The sequence below is a fragment of the Wyeomyia smithii genome, chromosome 2, assembly GCF_029784165.1.
Source record: "Wyeomyia smithii strain HCP4-BCI-WySm-NY-G18 chromosome 2, ASM2978416v1, whole genome shotgun sequence".
NCBI lineage: Eukaryota > Metazoa > Arthropoda > Insecta > Diptera > Culicidae > Wyeomyia > Wyeomyia smithii.
The window spans coordinates 250,291,638-250,317,917 of NC_073695.1; the positions used below are offsets into that span (position 1 = coordinate 250,291,638).

General features: G+C 36.3%; 1 protein-coding gene across 2 annotated transcripts in view; it reads right to left on the reverse strand.

The window, feature by feature from the left end:
• The window catches only part of LOC129722175 (G protein-coupled receptor kinase 1), a 240,987-nt gene that overhangs the window by 24,020 nt on the left and 190,687 nt on the right, over window positions 1-26,280 (reverse strand). Inside the window, exons 6-7 of one of the 2 annotated variants that reach the window (XM_055675448.1) lie at window positions 12,040-12,219; window positions 3,536-3,691 (exon numbers count right to left, since the gene is read on the reverse strand). In XM_055675448.1, coding sequence (XP_055531423.1) covers window positions 3,536-3,691; window positions 12,040-12,219 — 336 coding nt within the window. Of the gene's footprint in view, window positions 1-3,535; window positions 3,692-12,027; window positions 12,220-26,280 lie in introns of both variants that reach the window. The other variant, XM_055675447.1, reaches the window with a different exon arrangement.

Below are 26,280 nucleotides of genomic sequence, written 5' to 3' on the forward strand. Positions count from 1 at the left end.
CTCTATTATGGACATCGAAATTCCACACATTTGATATTTTGCCATCTGGAAAGTTGCTGAAATAATTCTTTATAATAAAAACAATTAAGTCAACTCATTTGGGCGGGGGCCTAGCATGGTTGGTAACGTCTCCGCCAACCACGCTCGACGCCTGGGTTCGAATCCCACCGCCGACATAGGCGTCGATGGTTGTGAGGTGGCGTGATCCACTCACAACCAACTCAGCTGGTCTAGATTCAATCCTAGCCGACACCGGGAGATTTTCTGAGGCGAAAAATCTCTGGGATCACGCCTTCCATCGCATGAAGAAGTAAAGCCGTTGGCGCCGGTCCGTTAATCAACGGGTCGTGAGTTACGGTCCTGGGTGGAGTCGCCTCTCCGGGCGTCGGTGATTGGCACAACAACAGTGGCGGAAATAGACCGACGGAAAATAAGCGAGAATAAAAAAAAAAAGTCAACTCATTTCTCTTGCCCGGTGCTTAAAACTGTTTTCATATCACCAACAATGGTTCTGTCACATTGATGGTATTAATCACCCCTTTCGAGCGCTCAGTCCGACCATATTTCAATATTTTCCATGCAGCATAAGCGACACTATCACACGGTTTTTGTCCCTACTGTCAACGGCAGCGAAATCCGATTACTCTTATCGGACGAAACCGTTCAATATGTTCGGGAGGAAAAGAAACTTATTGCCTCACTTCAACATGTTTTACACGCTTCCGATCTGTGCGATGCTGGAACTGTTTTTCGAGGTGTCGATTTTTTTTGCTGCTGGCAAGCATCATGATAAATGATTCTAAAGCAATTTTTGACTCCTGTGTTTCACTGTCAAACATGTTAGATAGTAGTTTTCCACCTACCAAAGGTGCCGCTGCACAAAGGTATCAACCGGAAATAAGGATTTTTTACTGTATGAATTCGACTCGTCCCGACCGAATCAGCTGCGATATATGTCGATCCCTCGCGGGACTTTCCTGCTTCAGCGTTCGCCCAAGATAACCTGTAGAAGTTGGGTAATTGAACGTAGCGTTTGATTGGTTTGTCGAACCAAACTTGGACGGACGGAAAGTGGAAGCGTAAACGGAACTTTATCACCTTCATCATTCGGAAAATGTAGCGAGAAGCTATAAGTTTAAACGGATTAGACAGAGCATTCTGATGTTCGACTGGGTGAACTGGACTGAATTGCCTCGGTATCATTCGTAAAGAAGTGTTAGCCTCGAGGCTATTTGGCTGAAATTTAATCACATTATCGGCGGTTCCAAGGATGTCCCTCGGTTTTGGTATGCTATGGTAGTTGTCATTTCAGCCAGAAAACCGGATTGTTAAAGAAGTCATGTTATCGCCAGTTTGCTGATAAAATATGTTTAATTTTAAACTGTGAGCCTTGTCACAGATAGCAGTTTTGTAGTATTGGGTATGAGGGAGAATACTAATACTATCTCCGTGAATTTAATAGCTTTTAAATTAAAGATAAATAGAACAGAATAATGAATTTAGAGGAACTTTCACTTTCACTGTTAGTTCTTTTCAATTAATTTTATCGAGCGATGAAAGCAAATAACTATAAACTCATAAAGCTTGGACCGTACTTGGATAGAATTTGCAATGCAGCAATGCAGAAAATTACTAGGTCGAAAGCCTCGTACTTTTAGTAATAATATTAACACTAACTGCTTTTCATTACAAACTTCAACAATCGTAATTTTTCTGCAAAGAGTAAAGAAAATTGTCGCGGTTCTTCACTTGAATTCATTCGCATTCTGCACTACATCTGGCAAGTTACATCTGCGTCAAATTGGAAAAGTGTGAGTTGTAACTTTGTTGCGTAGCATCATTGCTTGCTTTTTTACGAAGAATGAGATAAACATCAAGTATTCCTCCAGCGGACTTACGATAAGATTTTTTTTAAATATTGACGTCGGCTAGAGTTTCCAGCACCAGCGAAGAAACTTCACTATTCGCCCTAATAAATGGGCGATAAATCAATCAAAACTTTTCCTGGGTATTTTTCTCTAGACGAGAAAATGTATGAGAAGCACTCTGTTGAACATCCGTGTTTTTGTATTTAGTCCTAATCTCTGCATTCGTCTTCATAGCATTTCAATCTAAAGATTCATTACTTATGTACAACAACTGATTTTGACAAAAAAGTGGTTAAATAAGTTTTTTTGTTCGTTTGGAACGTTTGCTATTTGCTCTTTCTGTATTTCATATGTAGATGCATATATGCACATTCATCAATAGTAAAAGCTCTTCACCAGAAAAAGAATATCATAGATAGTTTCCCCCCATAGCTTATCTAGTAGCGAGTAGAAAGTAATATCTTCATGATATATCAATGGCTTCGTCGCCAACATCGTCTGTCATACTTGTTCATTCAGTGGCACTGCGTTTTCTTTCTTAACGGCACAATACTAGCTGCTTCTCCCAGAGGAAAGAGCCTGCTTTTTTCTGCCCTTTTGCCATTCCAATTTCCGGCTTCCCGATTCGGGTGAAAGAAGTAGGTAATTCTGTCTGCCGTCTGCCTCCTGCCTGTTTGCTGGTTCCTGGCAAGTTCACACTATCTGCATGCTATCGTTTGAAACCGGTTCGATTCACCTTATTTTATAGAATATTAATAGTCTCTGAAAGCATTTTCAGATCCAGAGCGCCCACTCAGCTGAAGAGTTCCACCGTGAATACGCCCGGTTTCTTTACGTTTGGATGCTCCGGCCTGCCGTTTAACAGACTCTATAACAACGTTCGTTGTTGCTGTATTTAAAGCTCAAGTTGCAGGAATTTAATTTTAAAAACGTCCGAAGCATTCATCATTGGAAACTTTTTTGCCAATATCCCTGAATGTCGTTGTAGTAAAAGGACAACAAAGTTGTTATTTTTTCTTCATCCCAAGTACAGTAAAACACTCGCCAATTCTCCATTACCCAGTAGCGACGGAACCTTTACGAGGCAGCTGTCTGTGCCATTAAATGCGCATCGGTTTTTATTATGTCTGCCGCTGAATCTACGATCCCGATAGCCGTGTACTGCTGGTGCAGCTGAAGCAATAAATGAGCTTTTCTTTTTTCCCAATATCATTTTCCAATAGATCGAAAAGCACAAGCATTCCCAGGAGCACAATCCGTCTCCATCAATTCCCGTTCGAAAGTGGAGTCGAACGGTGCTTTGTTCGACAGTTGCCGTTTCATTTCACTGCGACTGATTGTGCAGATAAAAGCGTATTATCTCTACCAACCTAATCCCGCTCAGATGGCACCGGTAACAAGATTATCGTTAACCGACATTGTTTCTACTGAAAGCTACCAACCTTTCCCAGCCTTCCGTACCTGTTCTCTCGTCCTCATGATCGGAGTCTTGTGTCGTTCATCAAGATAAAGTGTATCTTTTTAAATGCATAAAACAAAGCACGGTAGTTGCTGCTGCTACTGCTGAGACGTATCGTCATCTACACACATACAAACACACACACACACACCCAGTGACACCCTTTACATGGCTGGATACGCCATAACAATGTAACATTACGACTTACCTCCGCAGCGTAGAACTTCATGTCGGACTCGTTGAAAACACCATGCTGGGAGAGATGATAGTGCAGATCGCCACCGTTCATCAGGTCCAGGATGAAGCACAGCTTATCCGGAGTATGGAAGGCGTACGTCATGCAAACGATAAACGGGCAGTCCACCTGGTGAGAATGAAAGACGGTTACCGGTTAGTGGCGGCGGAAAGGTGTTTCCGAGCAGTCGAGATTTTCAGTTCAGAATGTGTGTTTGTTCGATTCGAAATTTGCATTCTCAGTTCATAGCTTCCTGGAAGCAATTCAACAGCACTTGTTTACGAGGCATTTTCATAAATTTCAATTATTTTTTCTGTTGGAACTTCTACTTAGGAAACAATTAAACGAGCTTTACGAATGAATTTCCTCTACCAAATATTGTCAATCTAAAACTCTTCGCGCTACACGGCACATAGTCGATTCGTTCCGATAAAGGTCAAGAGTACACGTTCAATTACCTTTTCACTTTTCACTGCTGACTGATAAGGATCCACTCAGCAAAATCGGACAAGTTTTCAATCTGACAAGAGTACTTACTAGCAAAACGTAACTACTAGGAAGTACTTTTAATTGGTAAAGGTGGCAACTAAGTAGCAAAACGGTTGGAGGCGTCTGTCTTCGAAGAGTTGTTTCGTTCTCTTGTTCCTCTTGTTGATATGTTAGTTACCAAAATGGTTGAAAACATTTTTTTATGAAAGTATTGCATGGTTTGGCGTATAACTGGCATATTATGTTGAAAAAAGAAGACACTAACTATTATGGGAAAGAAATCGTAAGTACTTTTTCAAAATGTATTCAATGCAATCTATATTATAGGTTTCAAAATTTTCTAGTTTTGCTAGTTCATCAACTTTGAAACGAATATAAAGTTCTAGAACTGGCAGCACAGTACTAAACGGCTGCAACGTGCTTTTCAATCGTTTCATCAATTAACGATTTTTGCGTGTAAATAATTCGTTAAATACGTGTCGACTTTTTCAGTTAAGGGCGTCTCGTGTGAAATGTATGAAATTCTTTCAAAACAAGCTGGGCCGCAAGTGAAAATTTGATTCGAAGATGTATTTTTTCGGCTTGTCGAACTGTTTTTTGCTCGTTTTCTTGTTGCCTTGGTGATGATTAGGTGTAGCGTAGGCGTGAGTGAACAGTGAAGCTTTCCAGAGAAAAAGCGTTCAGTTCAACATCCGAAGACCAGGAGCTAAGAGTTATTTTTCATTTAGTTTTGTTTTTGTCCGTTGCTTGTTTACTCCAGTTTCTAATTGATCACTTAGAACGATTGTTCTCATTGTTAATTCTAATGTGAAAATATTCATATTGAACAAAATCTTGTTCAAAAAAGTTTCGCTATTATAAGGGGTCCAAGTTTTGTGGATTTTTTCACTCAGCATTTAGGTTTTCCATTTTTGCATTTTTTCATTGTTCATACTTTTCGGGTTTAAAACAAGAAAACAACAGGATACCACATAGTAGTAATTAATAATTATTTCGTGTTCAATATAATTAATAATTATTTCGTGAATTTTGATCGAATGTCATACAGAAAATCAAGACTAATCCCAACATATCGGATAACAATTTACGAGAAAACTTAATACAGTACTTTTTCGATTATATCACGGTAAAAAAATTACCATGAATTTGTTGAAACCGTGAATTTAGCAAAATGATAAAATTTTTTGTTGTTGTTGTACTCAATTCAATTCAATATTTTGAGTAAAGTGATGCACTTTCAATGGAATATAGGTTCAAGATACAAATGAATAAACAGAAAAAAGTTAGTTCATAACATTTTTCTCCATAGCATTTTGCGAACTTTCTCACGGGATTATACATGCAATATCTATATGACTTGTACTGCCCAATCTTTAGCATTGCTAGGAGAGTCTCATGCTTGTTTATGTGAAAAAATCGAAAAAGCACCGTTGTACTGCTCGGCGAATCCATCTCCGTGAAGGATAAAAGTGTAACCGAGCAAGTAGACAACCCAACTGAAGCCTCAAGCAACAAACATCGGTCACAATTCTAAATTTCTGTTGTATCTTCAGAAAGTGTTTCAATTTAAGGAACTGTTTGAGAAATAAACGCATTTGAACTGCCCATGATCAGTGTTTTAGCCCTTTAGAGATCTATGAATACGCTTGCGGAATCAGAGATTGAATGAAAACGACAAATCTGAAAATTTACATCAGAATGCTTTTACCTTTAAGAAATTAAGAATTTGAAAACCTGAATTGAAAAAACCCACATTTTGACATTGAGGAATCCTAATAGTCCAAACTGACGGAGACAGAAGAAGTCAAACTTTGTTAGAATTGCCGGGATATTGGGAATCAAGAAATTCAGAATTGCAGAGAGTCAATTAATGAAAGAATGTAGAAACATAGAAACACGAAAACTGATAAACAGCGACAAAATCAACTAGTTATTTATTTTTAAATATTCCTTCAGTTGAAAGTTTTTGAATTTGGTTTTAAGAAAGATATATGAACACAAAGTTGCCAACCGACCAAATTAATCGAGAAATTTCTAAGCTAATTTTTTTCACCACCAATTCTTATTCCGTTATTAAGAAGACATTGCACATCAGTAAGCGCAGATACGTATTTCGGCCGCTACTTCGAACCTTTTTCGGAGTAGGGGAAAACCGTACAGAACGCACCAGCGGGGTAAGATGACCCAGGCTGTTAAATCCCTAAAATAGTCACACATGTGGCTTTGAATGATGAATTTCTTCGTTTTTATCTTATAGAACCCATCCTACAGTTTTCATAATAAAAAGTGTGCCATAATGACTAAAATATTTGAAAACTGTAGAATTGTCTGTGGCACTAACAAACATGTATTTTTTCATGAATTTTATAAAAGTTTTCATAATTAAGTGACCTGCAAATAATGCAAAAAACTGTTTCTCTAACTCTTATACTTTTGGTATTTATAATGTTGTGCATATTTTAATATATTTCACTCACTTTCAAGTTTTATCATAAAACGATTCAAATTTAAATTGGGGCAGAATGCGTTATGAAGCGCTGCAGAGGATTTCTTGACAACTTAGACTATGTTCCATTGCTTTTGATATTACTTCTGAGACTTCGTCGTTTGATTGCCTCAGAGAGGAAAAAAAACGACCAACTTCGTAAACGCAGAAACGAGAATGACGGAATTTGGAAAAGTTGTACAGTTGTGTGTGCTTCATATGCATCATCTCTCGGAAGAAATTTAAGAACTGCTGCTGGTGCTCCTGCTTCAGAAGTCAGATTAGTACTGCTTTTATGAATGAAAAGAATCTTGAGACTATGTTCCCCCACCAACATTTCAATTGATAAAAGAAAAAGTGAGCGTCAGATTTCAATTGCAATGTTGTTGAGGGATCGTGATGCAGAGGGCGGGAGAAACGAAAGGCAACCGAATCGAATTGTGTGTGATTTTTTTGGTTCAATTCTTGTGCGGCAGAAGACAGTCTCCGATTGTGGAATAGACAAAGTGGATGGTGGCTGCTGGGAAAGCTTGCTGATTAACTACTAACCGAAACCAAATTCGGTTTTTGTTTAATATTTGAGGGTACAGGACAAACAAATTTACAATGAAAATGTTAATGAAATTTTTCTTTTGGCTATAAATATAGTGATAGGTATAGACCAAATTGCCAATCTTGAGATATATTATTTTTACGAAAAATTAATTACGAAATTCAGAACTATTTTCGTAAAAATGCTATATCTCTAGTTTGGTTCATATTACCACGGGGTGATAAGTATTTCTTACGTAGAATTTTCCAAGAAACACGATGATATCATCAAATTTCAAATAAAATTAGCTGCATTTGCCGAAAAATGCAAATTTAGTTTTAAAATACAACAATAATCTATCTGGCAACACTTCCGGCCAAAAGTAATATTTTTTCTGGATTCCTCGGTTTATTTTCTTTAAAATTCACCTATCACTATTTTCCGGGTGTCTCACGTCTATAAATTGTAAAAAAAAATAATTACGGAGTTTACAACTTTCTCCGTAAAAATGTTATATCTCGAGATTGGCTCATATTACCTCGGGATGATAGTTGTTTCTGATGTGAAATTTTCCAAGGAACACGATGAAATTATCAAATTTAAAATAAAAATGGCTGCATTTGCCGAAAAATGTAAATTTAGTTTTCAAATACAAAAATAATTTATCTGGCAACACTTTCAGTCAAAACTTATATTTTTTCTGGATTCCTTGGTTTATTTTCTTCAAAAATCATCTATCAATATTTTTCGGACATTTTACGTTTATGAATTGTAAGGAAAAGAAAAAAGAGATTTTTGACAAAATTGCGCAACTTTGCAATAAAGAGGGGGGTCCTGGAGAGCGGGAGGTATTCCAATCGACACCAAAATTGGGATTTTTCCAAAGTGACAGTAGATGAATAATTCTCCCAACTTTGAGCAAAATCTGTGATGGTCGTGTCCAAGTTTGTGCTTTTTCATGGTCACTTCGTATGGAATGACCCATATAAAGAAATATAGCAATCAAACATCATTAAATTGAAGGATTATAGTATGTGTACTCCCGAAATTCATGCCGTTTTATCCAGTTCCACAAGGTAATAGACTGTGTTGACCCTTTTTCCAAATAGAATATTATTCCAAATAGAATATTACTGAATATTTCTTCAGATGAGTATAAAATGTACCATGATTAGCTATTATAACAAAAATAAAAATTAAGAAAAAACATGTTTTTTAAAACCAATAAAATGTTGAATCTAAAAAAAAATAATTCATCTGATCATTTTTTGTGAGTAAATAGTATTAATGAAAATTTTAAATAAAATGTGATTTTGGTTATATCCGTTCGAAACCTATTGAATTCCTGAATTTTTCTTTGAAAACTGAATAAATATGACTACGTGGTTTAGGAACGACCCCTAAAAGCTCGTTATATGTTGGTAGATGGCGCCACCATGGATGCCAGGTTTTTTTTTCAAATGTCCTTACGCTCCGCGATAAAATGTCTTCACATGTCTTCTCATCAGAGACGCCAGGTGAACACCGCCCAAAGGTTGGAAAATTACCGGCGCACCGAAAAATATCGATCAAAAAATGAAAGGTGATTTTATTGTGGCGTCAAATACTTTAAGCAGGGGGGTCACTCAAAATCAATTTTGGATTTCCCGCTTTTTTTCCCGTTTATTTTCGATGATATTTTTCTTACTTTACAGGTGTTTTTTTTCAAAAAATACGAAAAAACATCTGAAAAAAAGCGCTCGAAAAAACATGGTTTTCATAATAGTTTTGATTTTTTTTATATTTGAAAAATCAATAAATGCAAACAAAAATGGGGAAAATTCAACCATCAAACTTCGCTTCGCGTCGGAGCTTAAATATTCTCGAAATAAGTCCACATGCAAAACTTGATCCCAAACGGATTTCGGAAAGAAGAGCCTCAAAGTGATCAAAGTTCCACTTTTCTGACTAATGAAAAAACGCACATAAAATCGTCTATTTTGTTTGGTGATGCCAAATGTCTCAGTGATTCATGAAACGTCGCGATAAGTTGTTATCTTAAAACTTTTTTTTTTGGAAAAACTCTTTTTTCGGAAAAAGGTCCATAAAATAAATTCAATCGACACTTTCAAAAAATTTAAATAAACTTGAGAAATATAAAGTAATCAAAGTAAAATTCGACTTTTCCTGAAAATCCGCGTGATAAAACACAAAAATTCTGAAATCCACATTAGAGATGCGTTAATCGTCCTAGAAACTCTAAATTAAAAAAAAATGCTCTGCCAAAAAGTTTTAAAATCATTTCTGTGTGATCCTAAGAGTTTGTGAAAACCATCAATTTTACATCGTTATAGTTTGAAAGAAAAAAAAAAAACAAACAAAAAGAGCAAAAATAAATTTTTAATTAAAAAAAAAATGAAATTTGTTGTTCGAATTTCTAAGTCTAGAAATTAGTTTGCTGCCAGAATTAAGCCCATTAGGTCATCATGCAAAAGATTACAGGTTTTCATATTGATATTTCCTCAGAAATTGTTGAACAAAAAAGCGGAAGACAAGCAAGAGGATGATTTTCCTGGTGTAAAGCCTAATTTCCCACCTTTCCCGTCTTGTTTTCCCGGTGATTTAAAATTTTCGTTTTTCTCGCGGTTCTTGTTTTTTGTCCCGGTAGAGTGGCCATCCTGCTTAAGTTGTGTGAAAATGGTTGATGTTCTGTCAAATAATCATCACTTGCGAGAAGCGTTACTTTTCTCATTCAATTCAAAGGAAACGGAAGCTAAAGCGCATCGAGAGTTGAAGACAGTTCACGGAAACACTGTTTTAAGTGAAACTACGTACCGTGATTGGTTCTGTCGCTCTTAAGACGGTAACTTCGATGTTGATGACTGCCACGTGAAGGAAAGTAGAACATCATTGAAGATGCTGAATTGGAGGAATTGCTCGATGAGGATTTATGTCAAAAGCAGGCACAACTTGTTGCGGTTTTGAGTGTTACCCGCCAAGCTATTTTCAAGCGGTTGCATGCTTTCTGAATGATTCAAAAGTAAAAAACTAGCTACAATACGAGGAGAGCCACAAAAAAAGTAACTCTACTGCATGACAACACTTGGTCTCATACTGCCCAAAGTCATTAAAACGCTTCAATGGGAACTCCTACATCATCCACCATATTACAAGCATACCAAGAAACTTTGTAGAGGACCGGAAACCGAGTGGATGTACCCTGAGAGCGCTAATAATTCATGCTAGATTTCATTCCTGGCCCAACGTGCATTGTAAGAAGAGCTTGACGATACTCAGTAGAACTTTTGAAGTAGTGAACATGAAAATTAGTATTTATAAGCAAAGCCTTAGTGCTAGATTCCGATTCAGAACTCGTTTATTATACACAGACTTTGCGGCCAACTGTTTAGAGTACAGGACAATTGCGCTACGATTCTACTGACATTAACAGTCTCTCGCGAACCGAGACTCGAACTTACGACAACTGGTTTGTTAGGCCAGCTGAACAGCTGGGATAGTGTGTGTTCAGTAGGTCGAATTTGAACAGAAGATCAATAATAGGAAAAATTACGTAGAAAATCATCGATGTGATAAGCGGACATGATATTGATTTTCAAACATTTCCGCAATTTTCAAATAGCTTTTTTTCTAAAGATATGCGTAAAAATAGACTGTTTGTGAATTACTATACGTAAAACGACAATTAGAATTTCAAAAATCTTCGAATTCTAAATGATTGAAATGCTTGAGACAAAAAAAAAACAAGAATTCGGGATTTTAATTCAGAATTCTATAAAATTTTAGAATAACGGAAATAAGTAAATCCCATCATCACAAAACCTCAAAAATAAAACCGCTATTAGGTATCGTTGGGTATGCTTTGTGTTACAGTGTGTTTGAATCAATCCTTTAACCATCAAGTCTTTACAGGATGTAAATTATAGTCTAACAAAATAGTTATTAGTTTATCAAAAAGTATTGATTTAGTGATAGCACAATAAAAAAATCAAGCATGGAATAATTATCCTCTCCATGTTACTAATAGCAGATTGGAACTATGCGAGTAAAACAGCATCAGCGTTATTGCTAGAGTATTCGACGCTTACGCCACTGTTTCTGAAAACATGCAAATTTACATACTAGATTGAGTCCGATTGTTATATAAAAATCAGCTTTATTCGAAACTTAAAAAAACTTTCTAACTTTTCCAACAGACCCCATTGCCTCGTGCTCATAGCCATTGCATCTATTCAGCATGCAGTCAGTTCCAATTGTTACATTTTCACAGCTCGTTACAACTGTGAAGGGGTTTTCGCTGCTAGTGCGTGTGCTCACCCCACTTACAGCAACATCAACAAACGACGAAAACTTTCCAGAAGTTTAATGGACGGAAGCAAAATGAGAGTTGCAGAAAAGGGGGAAAAAATAACACCGACAATCGTTCTCCTTCTCCTCCCCCCCCCCCCCGTAGCCAAAAGTGCACTTTTCAATTGCTTCGTTACGCGCAAGGTCTTACTGCGACGAATAAATCGTCGCTCCTGTGATCGCCCGTTCCACAGAACCCGCCATTTTTTAGTAGTTTTTTGCAAGCATGCCAGAACGACGACAGATTCTAAGGACGCAAGTTGCATCCTGATCCGTACGGGTGCTTCTCACAGCTCGTTACTCTTTGCGTTCTGAATTATCTTCTCTACTTTTACTTCTTTCAAACAACGAGAAAAGAACTCGTCATAATTAAGGTCATACTTTTCGGTTTGAGGAGACTATCGACACTGATCTAGGTCAAAAGGCGTGCGCTTAATTTAGGCTCAACCAATTGGGGACGAAAACTGTTGCTATTGCTTGAAGAATGAAATTTTGGGTTATTCGAATTCGGAACTGTTCGATTTGTTTTAGTTTTTTTATTAGTAGCATGCAAAAATACATGCACATGCGTTAGCTCCGTTTTGACCGGATTTTCAATCAGTGACCGATACTCACCCCCGTACTGACTAGCGACAGCATCGTCCGTTCGTTCAGCGCCAGCGTCTCGCCCTGCTTCATCTTGATGCGCTTCTTGTCCAAGCATTTCATGGCGTACATCTTGCCGGTGTCGGCTTTTCGGCATCCGTATACCTCGCCAAAGCCACCTCGACCGATGATCCGGTGCACACTGAAGTCGTTCATCGTTAGCTGCAAGTAAGAAGTTGAAAATGAAGAAAAAAAAAATGAAAGAGATTCAAAATTGTTAGGAACGCAAATTGATAGGACCCATGTTCTACAAGGCACATGACCGATGGAGACGCTTGGTTGTTTTGGGAGCAAACTTGATACGGCAGCCGGAACCCGTCCCGTACTCCGCCGACCGAGACCCTTTTCTCGGGTGAGTGAAAATAACGAGGAACGAAATAATTTCATTAGGTAGCCTGTTTTACGCTCTGAAGCGAGGCGGCAGGCGGCAAGGCAAAAGTCGAGCGAGCGTAAAAGTTTTCTGCTACATTTGATTAGTTTTGGGGCTCCTTTCCGGACTGGACCGGTTTCCTCCGTGGCTCGTTTTCGTTGATTGATTATCGACGGGTTTGGGGACAAATTTGCGCATGATTTTAGCATGCTGAAGCGGTCATTTCAAACCGGGCGAAGCTGGGAAGATATGCAAAAATAGTCACCCGAGGTTGATTAGCACGATAACGCTACGATGATGCTTCTACGCGGTATTAAATTTAAATTAATTAGTTGAATTTCTCTCCAGAGAAGTTTTTTATTTCACTGAATATTTGAAAGCTATTTTCAATTTGTACAGCATACGATTTTAGTGATCTTTTTTCATTTGACTTTGATTTGGAGTTTTGACGTTATACTTTTGACATTTGGTTAATTATTTTAATATTTTATCTTTTATTCTTATCCTCAAATTCCCATTTACATCGGATCGGATTTTTTGTTTTCATTCCTTTTTCTTTGATTTTTAAATTTCTCAATTTATTTTTCTATTTACTTGCTTCTTCTTGTTCTCACTTTACCATTGCATGCTTCAAGCTTTTTACCCATTTTATTCCAAATTTTGTGTCCTCACACATCAGGAAACTTAAAATTTCAATTTTGATTTTTCCAAAGAACAGAAACGCACAATGCAGAATCATTGTATACATTGTATTGAAGAATCATTGTATACATTGTAACTTTAAGTTACAAGTTATATAAAATATTCTGCTAGGTATGATTCCGTACAAATTCTGCAACATCACGCCAATTAACTGATGATGTTTTAGTTTGCAACTTTGACGCAAACAGCTCCTATAAGTCTGCAAAGTTTGCAAATGTTTCGAAGCACCCTTTTCCGTTACAAACTTCAACACAATAGAAGAAAGTAAACACCGAGAGGTAACTTTTGATATATACATTCAAAGAGCGGTATTATTTCGCAGCTACGTAACTGGAGTACTTTGCTTGTCTCAGGCCGATTTTTGCGCCAGAGGCCTACAGTATACCGAGACATTTTATCGACAGCGTCGAATGACGGCTTACTGTGGTGGTGGGTCCTCCAAAAAGTTTTCTGCTCGGAGTTCCGACGACGGCAGACGGATCTGTATGGAAATTCACTGCATTTGAATAACTTTCCAATTCAAAGTAGCTTGAAGTTCGCTACACTAGGTACGTGCGACGTTAGTTCGGTGAAATTTGATTCTTTCCATTCTTTCGGTTGATTTAGGTCCGACGAACCGTGATTTCATTACTGAACGAAGAATTGATGGCACTATGTTTGCGCTTCAATTTTAGGGTAGGATAAGTTTAAATATTTTTCAGTCGGATAATTTACGGTAAAAACAAACTGCAAAAACAAATTAAGCGATTGAGATATCGATCCAATTGTCGGACAAAATTGAGATGAAAAATTACTGCTGTTTTGATTTATTCCCAAAATGAATTTTGTTCTTTTCGCTTGAGTTACCGAGTTAGATTTATGACTATTTCTCGAAATTGTTTGACGGCAATTAAGTCGGCTGCTAACAAAGAGCCCTAATGTAGCACGTGATAGCTGTGGAACACGCGAAGCAGCGCAAAGTGGTTACAGGTTTCACTAATTATACTTTATTAACGAATGGTGCCAAAACCCGTTCCGTGAGCCGCCAGTTAATCAACACTTTTCGGTGCTGGTCCTGCTTGCCATTATTTCTCGACTTGGGAAACGTGCGGGTTTTTGTTGGAAAGCTTAGATATTATATTTGCAACCATATGTTTATTGATTTTTTTTAGCTTCACAACCGAAATATATGAAAATGAAATTTAATGATTGTTATTAGTGATTCTGGTTAGTTTACATTTGGCTGACGTTTCTAAGTCACAAATTTAACTGTCACAGGTGACGTCGAAGTCCGAAAGTTGAAAGAGCATTAAAGGAAAAACAAGAAAATCAAAAAGAAATTGTTCATATTTGATTAACATGTTTAATTGCGGAAGTATCTAAGTGTGTCTAACTTGAAAGGTTAATAAGAAAAAATGAATGTTTTTTTTTAAATATTTAAACTGTAACAAAACGTTAGTTATAAAAAGTTAAAACAAAAAGTCAAAACTTGGTAAATCAAAAGTCATAATTGGAAAGTTATGAAAAAAGAAATAAGCAGAAATATGAAAATTTGTTCGATGATTTTACGAATTGTACGACATCATAGTTTTGAAGTTCATATTCGAGATACTTTTAACATTCCTAAAACGAAATAATGTAAAAAACCCTGCGGCAAAAGTCAAGTGTCAATTAACAAGAAAATAAAAATCAAATCACAAACCAACAGTCATAATGAAACGAAGATGTGCAATTCCACAAAAAAAAAAAAACGGCCAACCATTTGCCATTTGACTGAAACTTTGCACAGATGTTCCTAGGGGCGAAAGATGTCATTGTGCTTTTGGTAATTTTTTTTTTTTTGAATCACGATTAATTTGTGAATTTTTTTTTAAACATGTCTTCGGCAAATAATACATTTGTCTTTCAAAAAATATACACCGTGAAAAATACTTCTTTGCAACAAATAACAAAAAAATATTTTTTTTTTCATTTATAGACACGCGGCGCAGGAGATAATCCAAAAGTTTGTTTTGCATATGTCAGCATAAAACCCGGGATATCGAGTTTTAATTAACTGGATGTGCATAAGAATCAACTGAGGAGATGTTCGTGGATCTGCTGCAAACTTCTTTTTCGTATGATCTTTTGCGGTAAGAATCAGGGAACTTCTGGGACTTTAAATTTCCAAGCCCAGGAGGATTTAACTTCGGTTTTTTTTTTCGCGGCACTTTTTGCAGTGATTATATTTATTATTAGCTGACCCGGCAAAATTCATCTTGCTCATTTTATTCTCTTTATTCAATAATTTTAAACATTGGAGGCATACGAATTCTTAATCGAATCCACATGCTTCCAAAGGTTGGCCGTTTTTGTAAGATTGTTTGTTTTGATTGTTTTGATCCTTCGTTGGATAGTTGGTTACTTCCCAAGCAGCACGCATTGTTGCAATGAAGCAAATGCAACTCTCAATGCAGCATTCAAAGATTGTAATAAATCGCATTCGTTACTTTTATTCAACTTGTAAATAACCGAAAAAGCGCAGGAGGTGGAGCCTATATGCAACTAACAGTGCTATGTGAACCATCATCTGCATCGATAGCCGCTGCAGTATAGAAAAAAAAGAGAGGAGAAATAAAGTTAAGTTTGTTTACCTTTACTGTCATTTTTCTTCGGTGATGGTGTCGCGAAGTTTAATATAACTACATACATTATAAAAAACCTCAAATATATTGAACTTTTTCTCTACTTACGCTCCTGATAGGTATGTTATTCTACCTGCGATTCAAACTTTACCGTGCAAAAAATGTTTTTACTTCGTAATTATTCACGCGCCTTTTATAAAGTGTTGTAAAAGAAATTTTATGATTCAAACTCGCCAAATTATGAACAATGTTTTGGGAAACAATAGTTCAGAAAACCTTGCTTAGTGGATTTGCAGTGTTAATCATGCGGAATATGGAATAACAAAACCATATTTCCAACAATAATCATTTATCATTCGTTTATTTTAGAGATGGCTGTTTACTGTGTGGCAATTTTAGCAAATATATGGTTCAACAAGATGTTGCTATACATTTTCATCACTAGTTTGCTTTCCTTAAAAGAAAACGTTTGTGAAACAACGATATGCAACATCATGTGACATTATCGTTATTTAAAAGCATCATGAAATATGCAGTTGGAAATAGATTGCAGAAAACTATTGAGCAATTTCTAGTTTTCAGTTACGAGAATGATACACGTAAATAGCAAAATGTTGCTCAATTCTTTTATATTTCTTCAGAGTAACCGAAAAAGTTTCTTGCACCGTTAAAAAAGTTTTAAAACAACAAATATTGAGTAATCTCATTTGAAAACATGTTGCAAGTGCTGCTTTGGTTCTTCGCTATTATTTTTACAATCCACTGATTTGTCCTCTCCAATAATTCTTTGAATTATGGACCTTAATATTACGATAAACTATTTTGTATCATCAATAATTTTTATCTAACACTAATAAAAAAACTCTCTAAATATTGTGGCCCTTAAATGATTCAAAATGAAATATGGGGTAAATTTTTGGCTACTGTGTATCATACCGATTACAGAAATACCCATATTAAATGGTATTTAGTCATTTTGAGCTGTATTTGAGAAATTGGAATGATTTAATTTGACATATGGAGTCAATTTTCGACCTCTGAAATGCATTCTGGTTCCGGAAATCCTCAAATTGAGCGATATTCCGCCATTCTGGGCAGTTTGCCAGCAACCAGAAGTCGCCATCTTAGAATTTTTTTGCTTCTGTGCATCATCACTATCATTTTAAGCTGTTTTTCGGAGAAAAACCAAAATTAATCCACCTAGCGGTCAGACCCAGCCTTTCTCATTCAAACTTTTATTTGTAAAAATAGAATATATATTCACTTTTTAGGTTCTTGAATATTGATGTTGTAATCTATACATATAGGGGAGGAGTACCAGTTATGGCAATACCTAAAAAATGTACCAGTTATGGCATGAACCAGTTATGGCCTATGGAGTTTAAATGGGGTGTTGCCATAACTGGTACCATTGCGCTTATGCGATATAGCTATAACTGGAGCACTTGCCATAACTGGCTCACCTACCCTAATAGGTTCTAAAATATTGATGTTGTAATCTATAGATATAAAAATGCAGTCCGGTCTGTCTGCCTGTCTGTCTGATCCAAATAGGCTCGAAAATTACCGAGTCGATCGACGTGAAAATTTGTTTAGGGATTTTTGGTGCCAATAAAGATTCCTATGATAGTTTGAGACCCCTCCCTCTTCTGGAAGGGAGGGGTCCCATACAAATGAAACATAAATTTCTGCACAACTCAAGAACAAACCAAGCAAATAAAACCGAAATTGGCATGTGGATGTTTTAAGGGGTTACAAATATGTCCGTAATAGTTGGACGCCAGTCCCTTTTCTGGAAGGGAGGGGTTCCATACAAATGAAACACAAATTTCTGCACATCTCGAGAACTAACCGAGTAAATGGAACCAAATTTAGCATGTGGATGTTTTAAGAGGTAACAAATATGTTCCAAAATCGACCTTAGGCAACATTTTAGATTATAAGATGGCAACTTCCGGTTTCTGGAAATCAGCCAAAAATGGCTGATTTCCACCCAATATAACATCCGGATTTAGCATGATACACAGGAGCTAAAATCGACCACAGATACCATTTTGAATTCTAAGATGGCGACTTCCGGTATTGGGTGTTATTTGATCATTTTCGGCTGTTTCCCAGGAACATGTGATTCTAGTATATATATAGAATTGAGGCGATGTACAGAAGCCAAAAGTCGAGGATGTTGTCATTTCGATATAACCAATCATTTCAAACGATTTGTTATTCGACTTTGATCATATCACATGACCGATTCGTCGTGCATTTTCAGATTTTAAACGCATCGCAAGGAATCAATGAATTTGGAACGTTCAAATAGTACTATACCACATTTAAAATATGTTGAGGCCACATATATCGATCAAAGCAGGTGTAGTTTCAAATATTTTAATTTCTTTTCTTTCCATAACTTTTGAGCCACATCAAATTGTAATGAAGCTTGTTATCTGTAAGTTCGAGAGAAGACTCGTTCGTATGACACTAGTTATGCTCAAATAAGTCATGTAATCTTTGAGATAATAGACTTTCGTTGTTTTATTAACAATTTAATACATAACGGTTGCTTAAGTTCGATTATAATCAAATGAAAATAGGGCAGCCTAACTTTGAAACCACGTGTTCAATCATGATTCATCAGTTAACATTAAACTAGCCCGCTTATCTGATAATAATATTGATCAAATCCGTTGTGTAGTTTCTGAGATAATGAAGTTTCGTGATTTTCACATTCCGGTACATTATAGACGAAGTTACAGTTCGATTACAGCAAAATTCAATAGGGTGTCATGAGGCAGCTAGACCTTTCATTTGACACTAATTTTGTGGAAATCGGGTCAGCCATCTCTGAGAAAAGTGAGTGAGTTCAAGTAGTCTTCGGAATATGTTCCTTTTCATAGCTGGATTTCACATTTTTAAACATAATAGGCAAAGTAATAGTCTGATTGCAAAACAAATCAATAGGGTCTTATGGGGCAACTAGACCTAATAACTGCACTGGTTACCTCGCACAAACTACTACGATAGATCATTACCATGACCAATGTAAATGTTTCATCGCATAACGTTGATTTGCGAAATTCTTGCGATAAATCTTCTTCTTCTTCTTTTTCTATATCTATAAAATAGATGATACCCAGCCCGCGTTGCTGCGCCTCTTAGTTTGTAACGACAATTATGTATTTCTGGAATGTGCCATAATTTCAAACATGTATTACCATGCAATAAAAACCTAAATTAATCCACCTAGCGGTCAGACTTATTATTTGTAAAAATAGATTTACATGAATGCTTAAATCCAATAAATGTTTATCCACTCTTTGGGTTCTAAAATATTGATTGTAATTAAAGTATAAAATATGAAATTTGACGTAATGTTAGTACTTAAGAAATAGCGAAATAAAAGCAATGACCCTTAATTTCGAACAATTTAATCACGAGCTATGCCGGGAGCGTTCAGATAGTACGATACCACATTTAAATCATGTTGAGGCCATATATATTGATCGAAGCAGGTAAAGTGTTGAATAGTCTTTGAATTTCTTTTCTCTCTAAAACTTTTAAACAGCATATCAAATTGTTATGAAGTTTGTTATTTGTAAGTTTGAGAGATGACTCATTCGTATGACACTAGTTATGTACAAATAAGTCGTGTAATACTTGAGATAATAGACTTTCGTTGTTTTACAAATTAAAACATAACGCTTGCTTAAGTTTGATTACAATCAAATGAAAAGGTAACGTATGGGGCAGCCAAACTTTGAAACCAGCCCGTTCATCTGATATCAATATTGTTCAAATCGGTTGTGTAGTTTCTAAGATAATGAAGTTTCGTGATTTTCACATTTCGATACATTACAGACGAAGTTACAGTCCGATTACTGCAAAATTCAATAGGGTGTTATGAGGTAGGTAGACCTTTCATTTGATACTAATTCTGTGGAAATCGGGTCAGCCATCTCTGAGAAATATGAGTGAGTCCAAGTAAGTTGTCTTGGAATATGTTTCTTTTCATAGCTGGATTTCACATTTTTAAACATAACAGGCAAAGTAATAATCCGTTTGTAAAAAAAATCATTAGGGTCTTATGGGGCAACAAGACCTTTCATATGACACTAATTTTATAAAAATCGGGCCAGCCATCTCTGAGAAACATGAGTGAGATTAAATAGTCTCCAGAACACGTTTCTTTCCATAACTTCTGAACCACATGTTCAATCTTCATAAAATTCAAAAGTTAAGGGTTTTTAAGGTAGTCCGTTCATTTGAAACTAATTTAAATCAAATCAGATGTGTGGTTTCTGAGATATTGATGTTTCGTGATTTTTACACTTTGATACATAACCTCTAAACTAGAAATCAGATTACAATGAAATTCAATAGGGTCTTATAGGGCAACTAGACCTTTCATTTGCAATTAATTTCATTGAAATCTGTTCGGTCAGACCATCTCTGAGAATAGTGAGTGCGAAAAAAGGTGCACATACACACGTACACACCCACACACAAACATATACACCTACACATGCTTATATGCAGAAAATGCTCGATTCGTCTAACTGAGTCGAGTAGTATATGACATTCGGCCATTTGGATCACTTTTTTACCTTTTAATTAGCCAGTGATCGTTAGGAGGAAGTCAATATGTTTACTTTCATTATGTGATTTCACATTTTCATGAACAACGGACACAGTTACAATCCAATTGCAATGAAATTCAATAGCAACCTATGGGGCAACTAGACCTTTCATTTGACACTAATTTTGTGAAAATCGGTTCAGCCATCTCTGAGAAAAATGAGTGAGTTTAAACAACCTCAGGATAACTTTTCTTTACATAACTTTTGAACCATATGTTCAATCACTACGAAATTCAAAAGTTAAGGGTTCTGGAGACAGCTCAATCATTTGAAACCAATATTATTAAAATCGGTTGCGTGGTTTCTGAGATATTGATGTTTCGTGATTTTTACATTTTGATACATAACCTCTAAACTAAAAATCCGATTACAATGAAATTCAATAGCAACCTATGGCGCAACTAGACCTTTCATTTGCAATTAATTTTATGAAAATCGGTCCAGCCATCTCTGAGAAAAGTGAGTGAGAAAAAAAGTTGCACATACATACACACACACACACACATACACACATACATACATACATACAGAAAATGCTCAGTTCGTCAAAAGGGGTCGAGTGGTATATGACATTCGGCCATTGGGACCACTTGTATACCTTTGGTTTTTCCAGTGATTGCTAGACCTTTCTAAAAGAAAGGCAAAAATGGTTGAAATAAGTGTTTCATTCTTGTGGAACACCCCCCCTTCCCCTTTCCAGAGTAGAAAGGGGTGTAAAATCACCATAGAAACATTTCTTATACTCATAAATCCTCGCATTCTTAATTTGGTTCCATTTGCTTGATTGGTTCTAAAGTAATTTAGAAATTTGTGTTTCATTTGTATGGGAGCCCTCCTTTACAGAGAAAGGAGGGATATCCAACCACTATGAAAACATGTCTTGTCCCCTTAGCCCTCCACATTCCAAATTTGGTTCCGTGTGCTTGATTAGCTCTCGAGTTATGCAGGAACTTGTGTTTCATTTGTATGGGACCTCTCCCTTCCAGAGGAAGGAGGGATTTTATATCACAATTGAAATATTTCTTGTTTTTAATTATTTCTACATGCCATATTTAGTGCCATTTGCTTGATTAGTTCTTGGGTTAGGCAAAAAATTGTGTTTTACTTGTATGGGAGCCCTCCCTTACAGAAAAGAGAGGGGTGTACTATCATTGGAATATTTTCTGCTTCCGTAAACTTCCCTGCCAAAATTTGATTCTTTTTGCTTGATTAACTCTCATTAGTATGGCAGTCCTCCTTTCCAGCGGAAGGAGAGGGGTCAAACTACTACAGAAGTGAACAAAATGCACAAACTTCCACATGCATTGGTAGCATTTACTTGATTAGTTCTCGAGTTATGCCGAGATTTGAGTTTCATTTGTTTGGAACCCCTCTCTTTCAAAAGAGGGAGGTGTCTCCAATGATCGGCGATAAAATCGGCGATATACATTTGATCTTTTTCAGCGTGTGAGTCAATTTCGTCTCTCAGTCGATTGTAACAATGATCGTACGATATGCTAGTCCGAGTGAACCAATTCGGAGATTCGCTGAGATAATTTATTCTCTCTCAGAGATTGAATTTCCAACAGCTCTATAAAACGATGATTCACTCCTCGCTGATAGAATCGAAGTGTCAAAACAAAAGAGAACAATTGCGAGACGATAATTATCGGAAGAGAGGAAGGATTGCGATCGCTTTAACAATTATCTCCCATTCTTTCAGAGTCGCAAGTGTTGAGAGTAAAAAAGATTTTTCATCGTTTAATAAAATGTTGCTTGCTATTGTCATTGTCAACTGAATATACCGTTCGTCGGTTTTATTTCGCAAGCTAAGTAAAACGAACGATGAAAGTTTGAAAAAACAAAATCGTCCACGGACCCTGAAATTCTGCATTTCACAGACAAATCTGTAAATCTGATATTCCTGTTTTTTTACTGCCTTTTGGTTGTTCTACGGGTTGCAGTTCTTTCCCTCTCTGAGTTTTTGGTTTGCGATACAATTTTACGATTATCGGGACACTCTCACTCACAAAATAATTGAAACCAAAAATTTTCGTTTCACGGCTCGATCGGATCGGGAGGAGATAATGAATTACCGGTTGAAGCCGATAATAGAATCGAAAAAGCGTATGAACAATCGACGATAAACTCGCGTACAGTGAACAGGCTATGAAGTTCACGGAGTATTCTTTCACCTGTTTATTTGTCACACACGTTGTCTCCTCAAGAGACGATACAAAGCCTCGCGTATTATGCGTGATCAGAATCCAATAGGATTTTATCGTGATAATTCTCTGATACGATTTTGACGATAGGAACCTTTCCCGACCCAAAAAACCCCTACATACAAATTTTCGCGTCGATCGGTTCAGCAGTTTCCAAGTCTATGTGGATCAGACAGACAGACAGAAGGGGCTGTATTTTTATATGTTTAGATTTCACTTTAAGAAATCCTAGGACCTTTTCTGGAAAGCTTAGGAGAGGAAACATTTCTCCTCTTTTTCGACTCACCAAGATTGGCATAGGGTGTTTCCGCTAGTGAATCGACAGTATCGGTTTCATCAGAGGACAGTAGATCACAACGTTGCAGCAGTAAGCGGCTGTGTGACCTAACTACTTGCACTTAAAGCAGTAGTTCATGACGCGGGGTACATACAGCCGTACAGGCAGACGAACTTGATGGATCAAGATGTGGCTAGGTAGTGCAGATTCGGAAAAGTAACTCGAAACGGGTCTGACGGAGTGTACACTTTTGTACCATCGACAAACAATTGCTTGCAGTCTAGTATTTTAACGTCGGGAAAGAAGAATTTTAGAAACAACCGACACTGGTTTTTGAAATACACTCAACAGACAGACTCAAATTGGTTATGACACCGTCGATCTCCACGTATCTTGCGAACCTTGGAAATTTCAGTAACGACATTGTAGCGTGACGTCAGTTCTTTCGAAATTTGTGAAATATTCAAACATTTTAATTTCGATCCTGCTATAGGCCAAATGTCAACAACTATTGGACTCGCTGATCGGTCTGTGTAAAGCCTAGCTCAAGGGTGGACTAATGCGGGGACAGGAGCAGGTGGGACAAGGTCGACAGGGGATCTACATTAATTGCGCTCAAACTAGCGCACTATCACAAGGGAGAGGAATCACCTACCTTCTTTCTTATTCTTCTCTATGTTGAAGCAACTTATCCTTGAGGCTCGTCTTTTCAAAGTACTGAACTTTATGCTGCAGCGGGCAGTAAAAACAGACGCCCAGGAAGGCCTTGAGCACAGGTTAAATCATCAGTCGGGACAAACTATGCAGGTTAAATCAGGCAGGAATAGAATTGAACAACAATGCAGGTTATATTATGTTTTATCCGGTTTAAATTAGTTTAAAAAAAACGCGGACTCTAAAAATGACGTCTATTTGCCACGCACATGTCTACTACAAATGGTCGTATCCGTCGTGTTCGGGTTTGAAAATGTCGGGTTCAGATCGAGTTTGGGTTTGGAAACCTAAAACCCGACTATAAAATCTCTGAAATCTTGGGCTTAGGTATCAAAATTCCGGGTTCGGGTTTCATAGAAATAAAATTTTCGGGTTCGGATTCGATCGGAAAAAATCGGGTACGGGTCGAGTATGGGTTGAGCAAAATCATTTCAAATCGCCTGAAAATACGCGAAAATTTAATCGACCATTTTTGATTTGAATGAAACTTTGCACACGTATTTGGCTTAGCAAGCTGAGCATTTTTCACAGATGGAGAGATTTTTTACACCCATGAGTTACATTCTAAAAGGGCGTATGCCTTTTGGCATAGGTTTTATTCGAGCATTGTAGCAATTTATTTATTTTATTTATTTTTTTTTATTTTTTTTTAAAGAAACTTGACGTTAGTACGCAACTTTTAAAAAAAAGTCCAGGATGGAGAAATGAAAAATATTTTTTTTATGGTAGATTAATTTTATTATGAAAATTGTAATTTAAACATTTTCAAAATATTAGTATTCTGATGATTTTAAAAAAACAGAGAGTCATTCTGAATCAAAAAGCTCCTGGTAGTAAACATTCTAAAGGCATTGGTTTTCGAGTTATTTCTAATTTAAGCTCGAAAAATTATGATTATTTCGGAAAATACACGTTTTTCTTAATTTGTCCATGGTTCTCCAGCAAAAACCATACGTTCATTGGAATGCTTGATCAAAAATATACAATTCATTCTCTGACAACAAAACGATTGGGCGAACGGTTCTTAAGAAAAGAGTTAAATGTTCTAAGTGATATAAATGTATATAAGAATCAAATATTTATTTTCGAGTTTTATTATCTTAGGAACATATTTTTTTATGACATAGATACTTTACAGAACTAGTTTCACCTTGTATTTTATATACATCATAAGTAAATGATTCGTCATCTTTTGAAAACAGCTTCGTTTGTATCTTATTTTCGGAAATCGGAACAAAAGAGTAATACTTTTGTGTGGCAGCTATTATTATAGATTTTTTGAAAATATTGCTCCATTCTGTTACTCCTTGTTCATATTCTTCATATGATACCCAATAAATGACATTTTTGATGAATTTTAATTTCTTTGCTGATTAGACCAATCATACAATTCTTTTGCGCTTGTAATGGGATGTTCATGTTCTTTAGCTAAACTTGCATTTCCTGCCATTCGTTTTAATATGCCACCAATTGCATCGCATGGGCCTTTAACATGAGATGTCGCAAAAAAAGCCACTCTGCATCGACGTTATATTTTGTTTCGAACTTGCAAAGACTTGCAAAGTTTTTTCTATTTTTATATTGTGAGGCAGCTCCATCAGACAATAATATCGCTATTTTTAACTCTATTGTTGTTTTCAAAAAAACAGTTTCATGATGGATTACTTCCGATATTATGATGAAGCTGGTATTCTTAAGTGTTCCAGATTCTGAATAGTAAACAACGAAGGGATGCATGGTGACTTGACTATCATTCCAGTAACTACACGAATCATAAATTGATAAAGACTTATTAAAATGAGCTTGACTGTTCAATATTTTTAATTTTGCAATAACGTTTTCGTTTAATTTGCGTAAGCTTGATGAGCACCGATGATCAGGAAAGGGTTTACAGCATTTGGGCTTGGTGTATTCCATTTTCACTTTATTCATCTTCACAAAAAGCAAACTGTTACTCACACACCTGGAGTAGTGCAATCGTATTTATATACGAAAACAGATATTATAGGTAACCCAGTAGTTATTGGTTGCGTACTTGACAAACAGTTATTATTAGTGAACAAGTAGGTAGTGTTGCACGACAAACATTTTTTTTAATAAAACATTCGGCAGGGGGAACGTGTAGGTAGGCAAAGTTTTAGCGCTTGAGTTATTTATCCAATCGTTTTGTTGTCAAAGAATGAATTGTATATTTTTGATCAAGCATTCCAATGAACGTATGGTTTTTGCTGGAGAACCATGGACAAATGAAGAAAAACGTGTATTTTCCGAATATTAATAATTTTTCGAGCTCAAATAAAAAATTACTCGAAAACCGATGCATTTAGAAAGTTTACTACCAAGAGCTTTTTGATTTAAAATGACTCTCTGCATCTTTTAAAATCGTCAGAATACAAATATTTTGAAAATGTTTATATTAGAATTTTTATAAAAAAATTAATCTACCATAAAACAATTATTTTTCATTTCTCCATCCTGGACATTTTTTTAAAAGTTGCGTATTAACGTCAAGTTTCTTTTAAAAAAAATAAAAAAAAATCAACTCTTTTTTTTTTAAATTGAAATTTAATGTTTATTTTTAATTTTTTTTAGTCAAAACAATTTTTTTTGTACAGTGTATATTTTTTTTATGGTGCATTTTTGATTCCCTACAACTCATTCTCAGACAGTTTTTCTATACAACCAACGGTTTCTGGGCTACAATGCTTCGAATAAAACC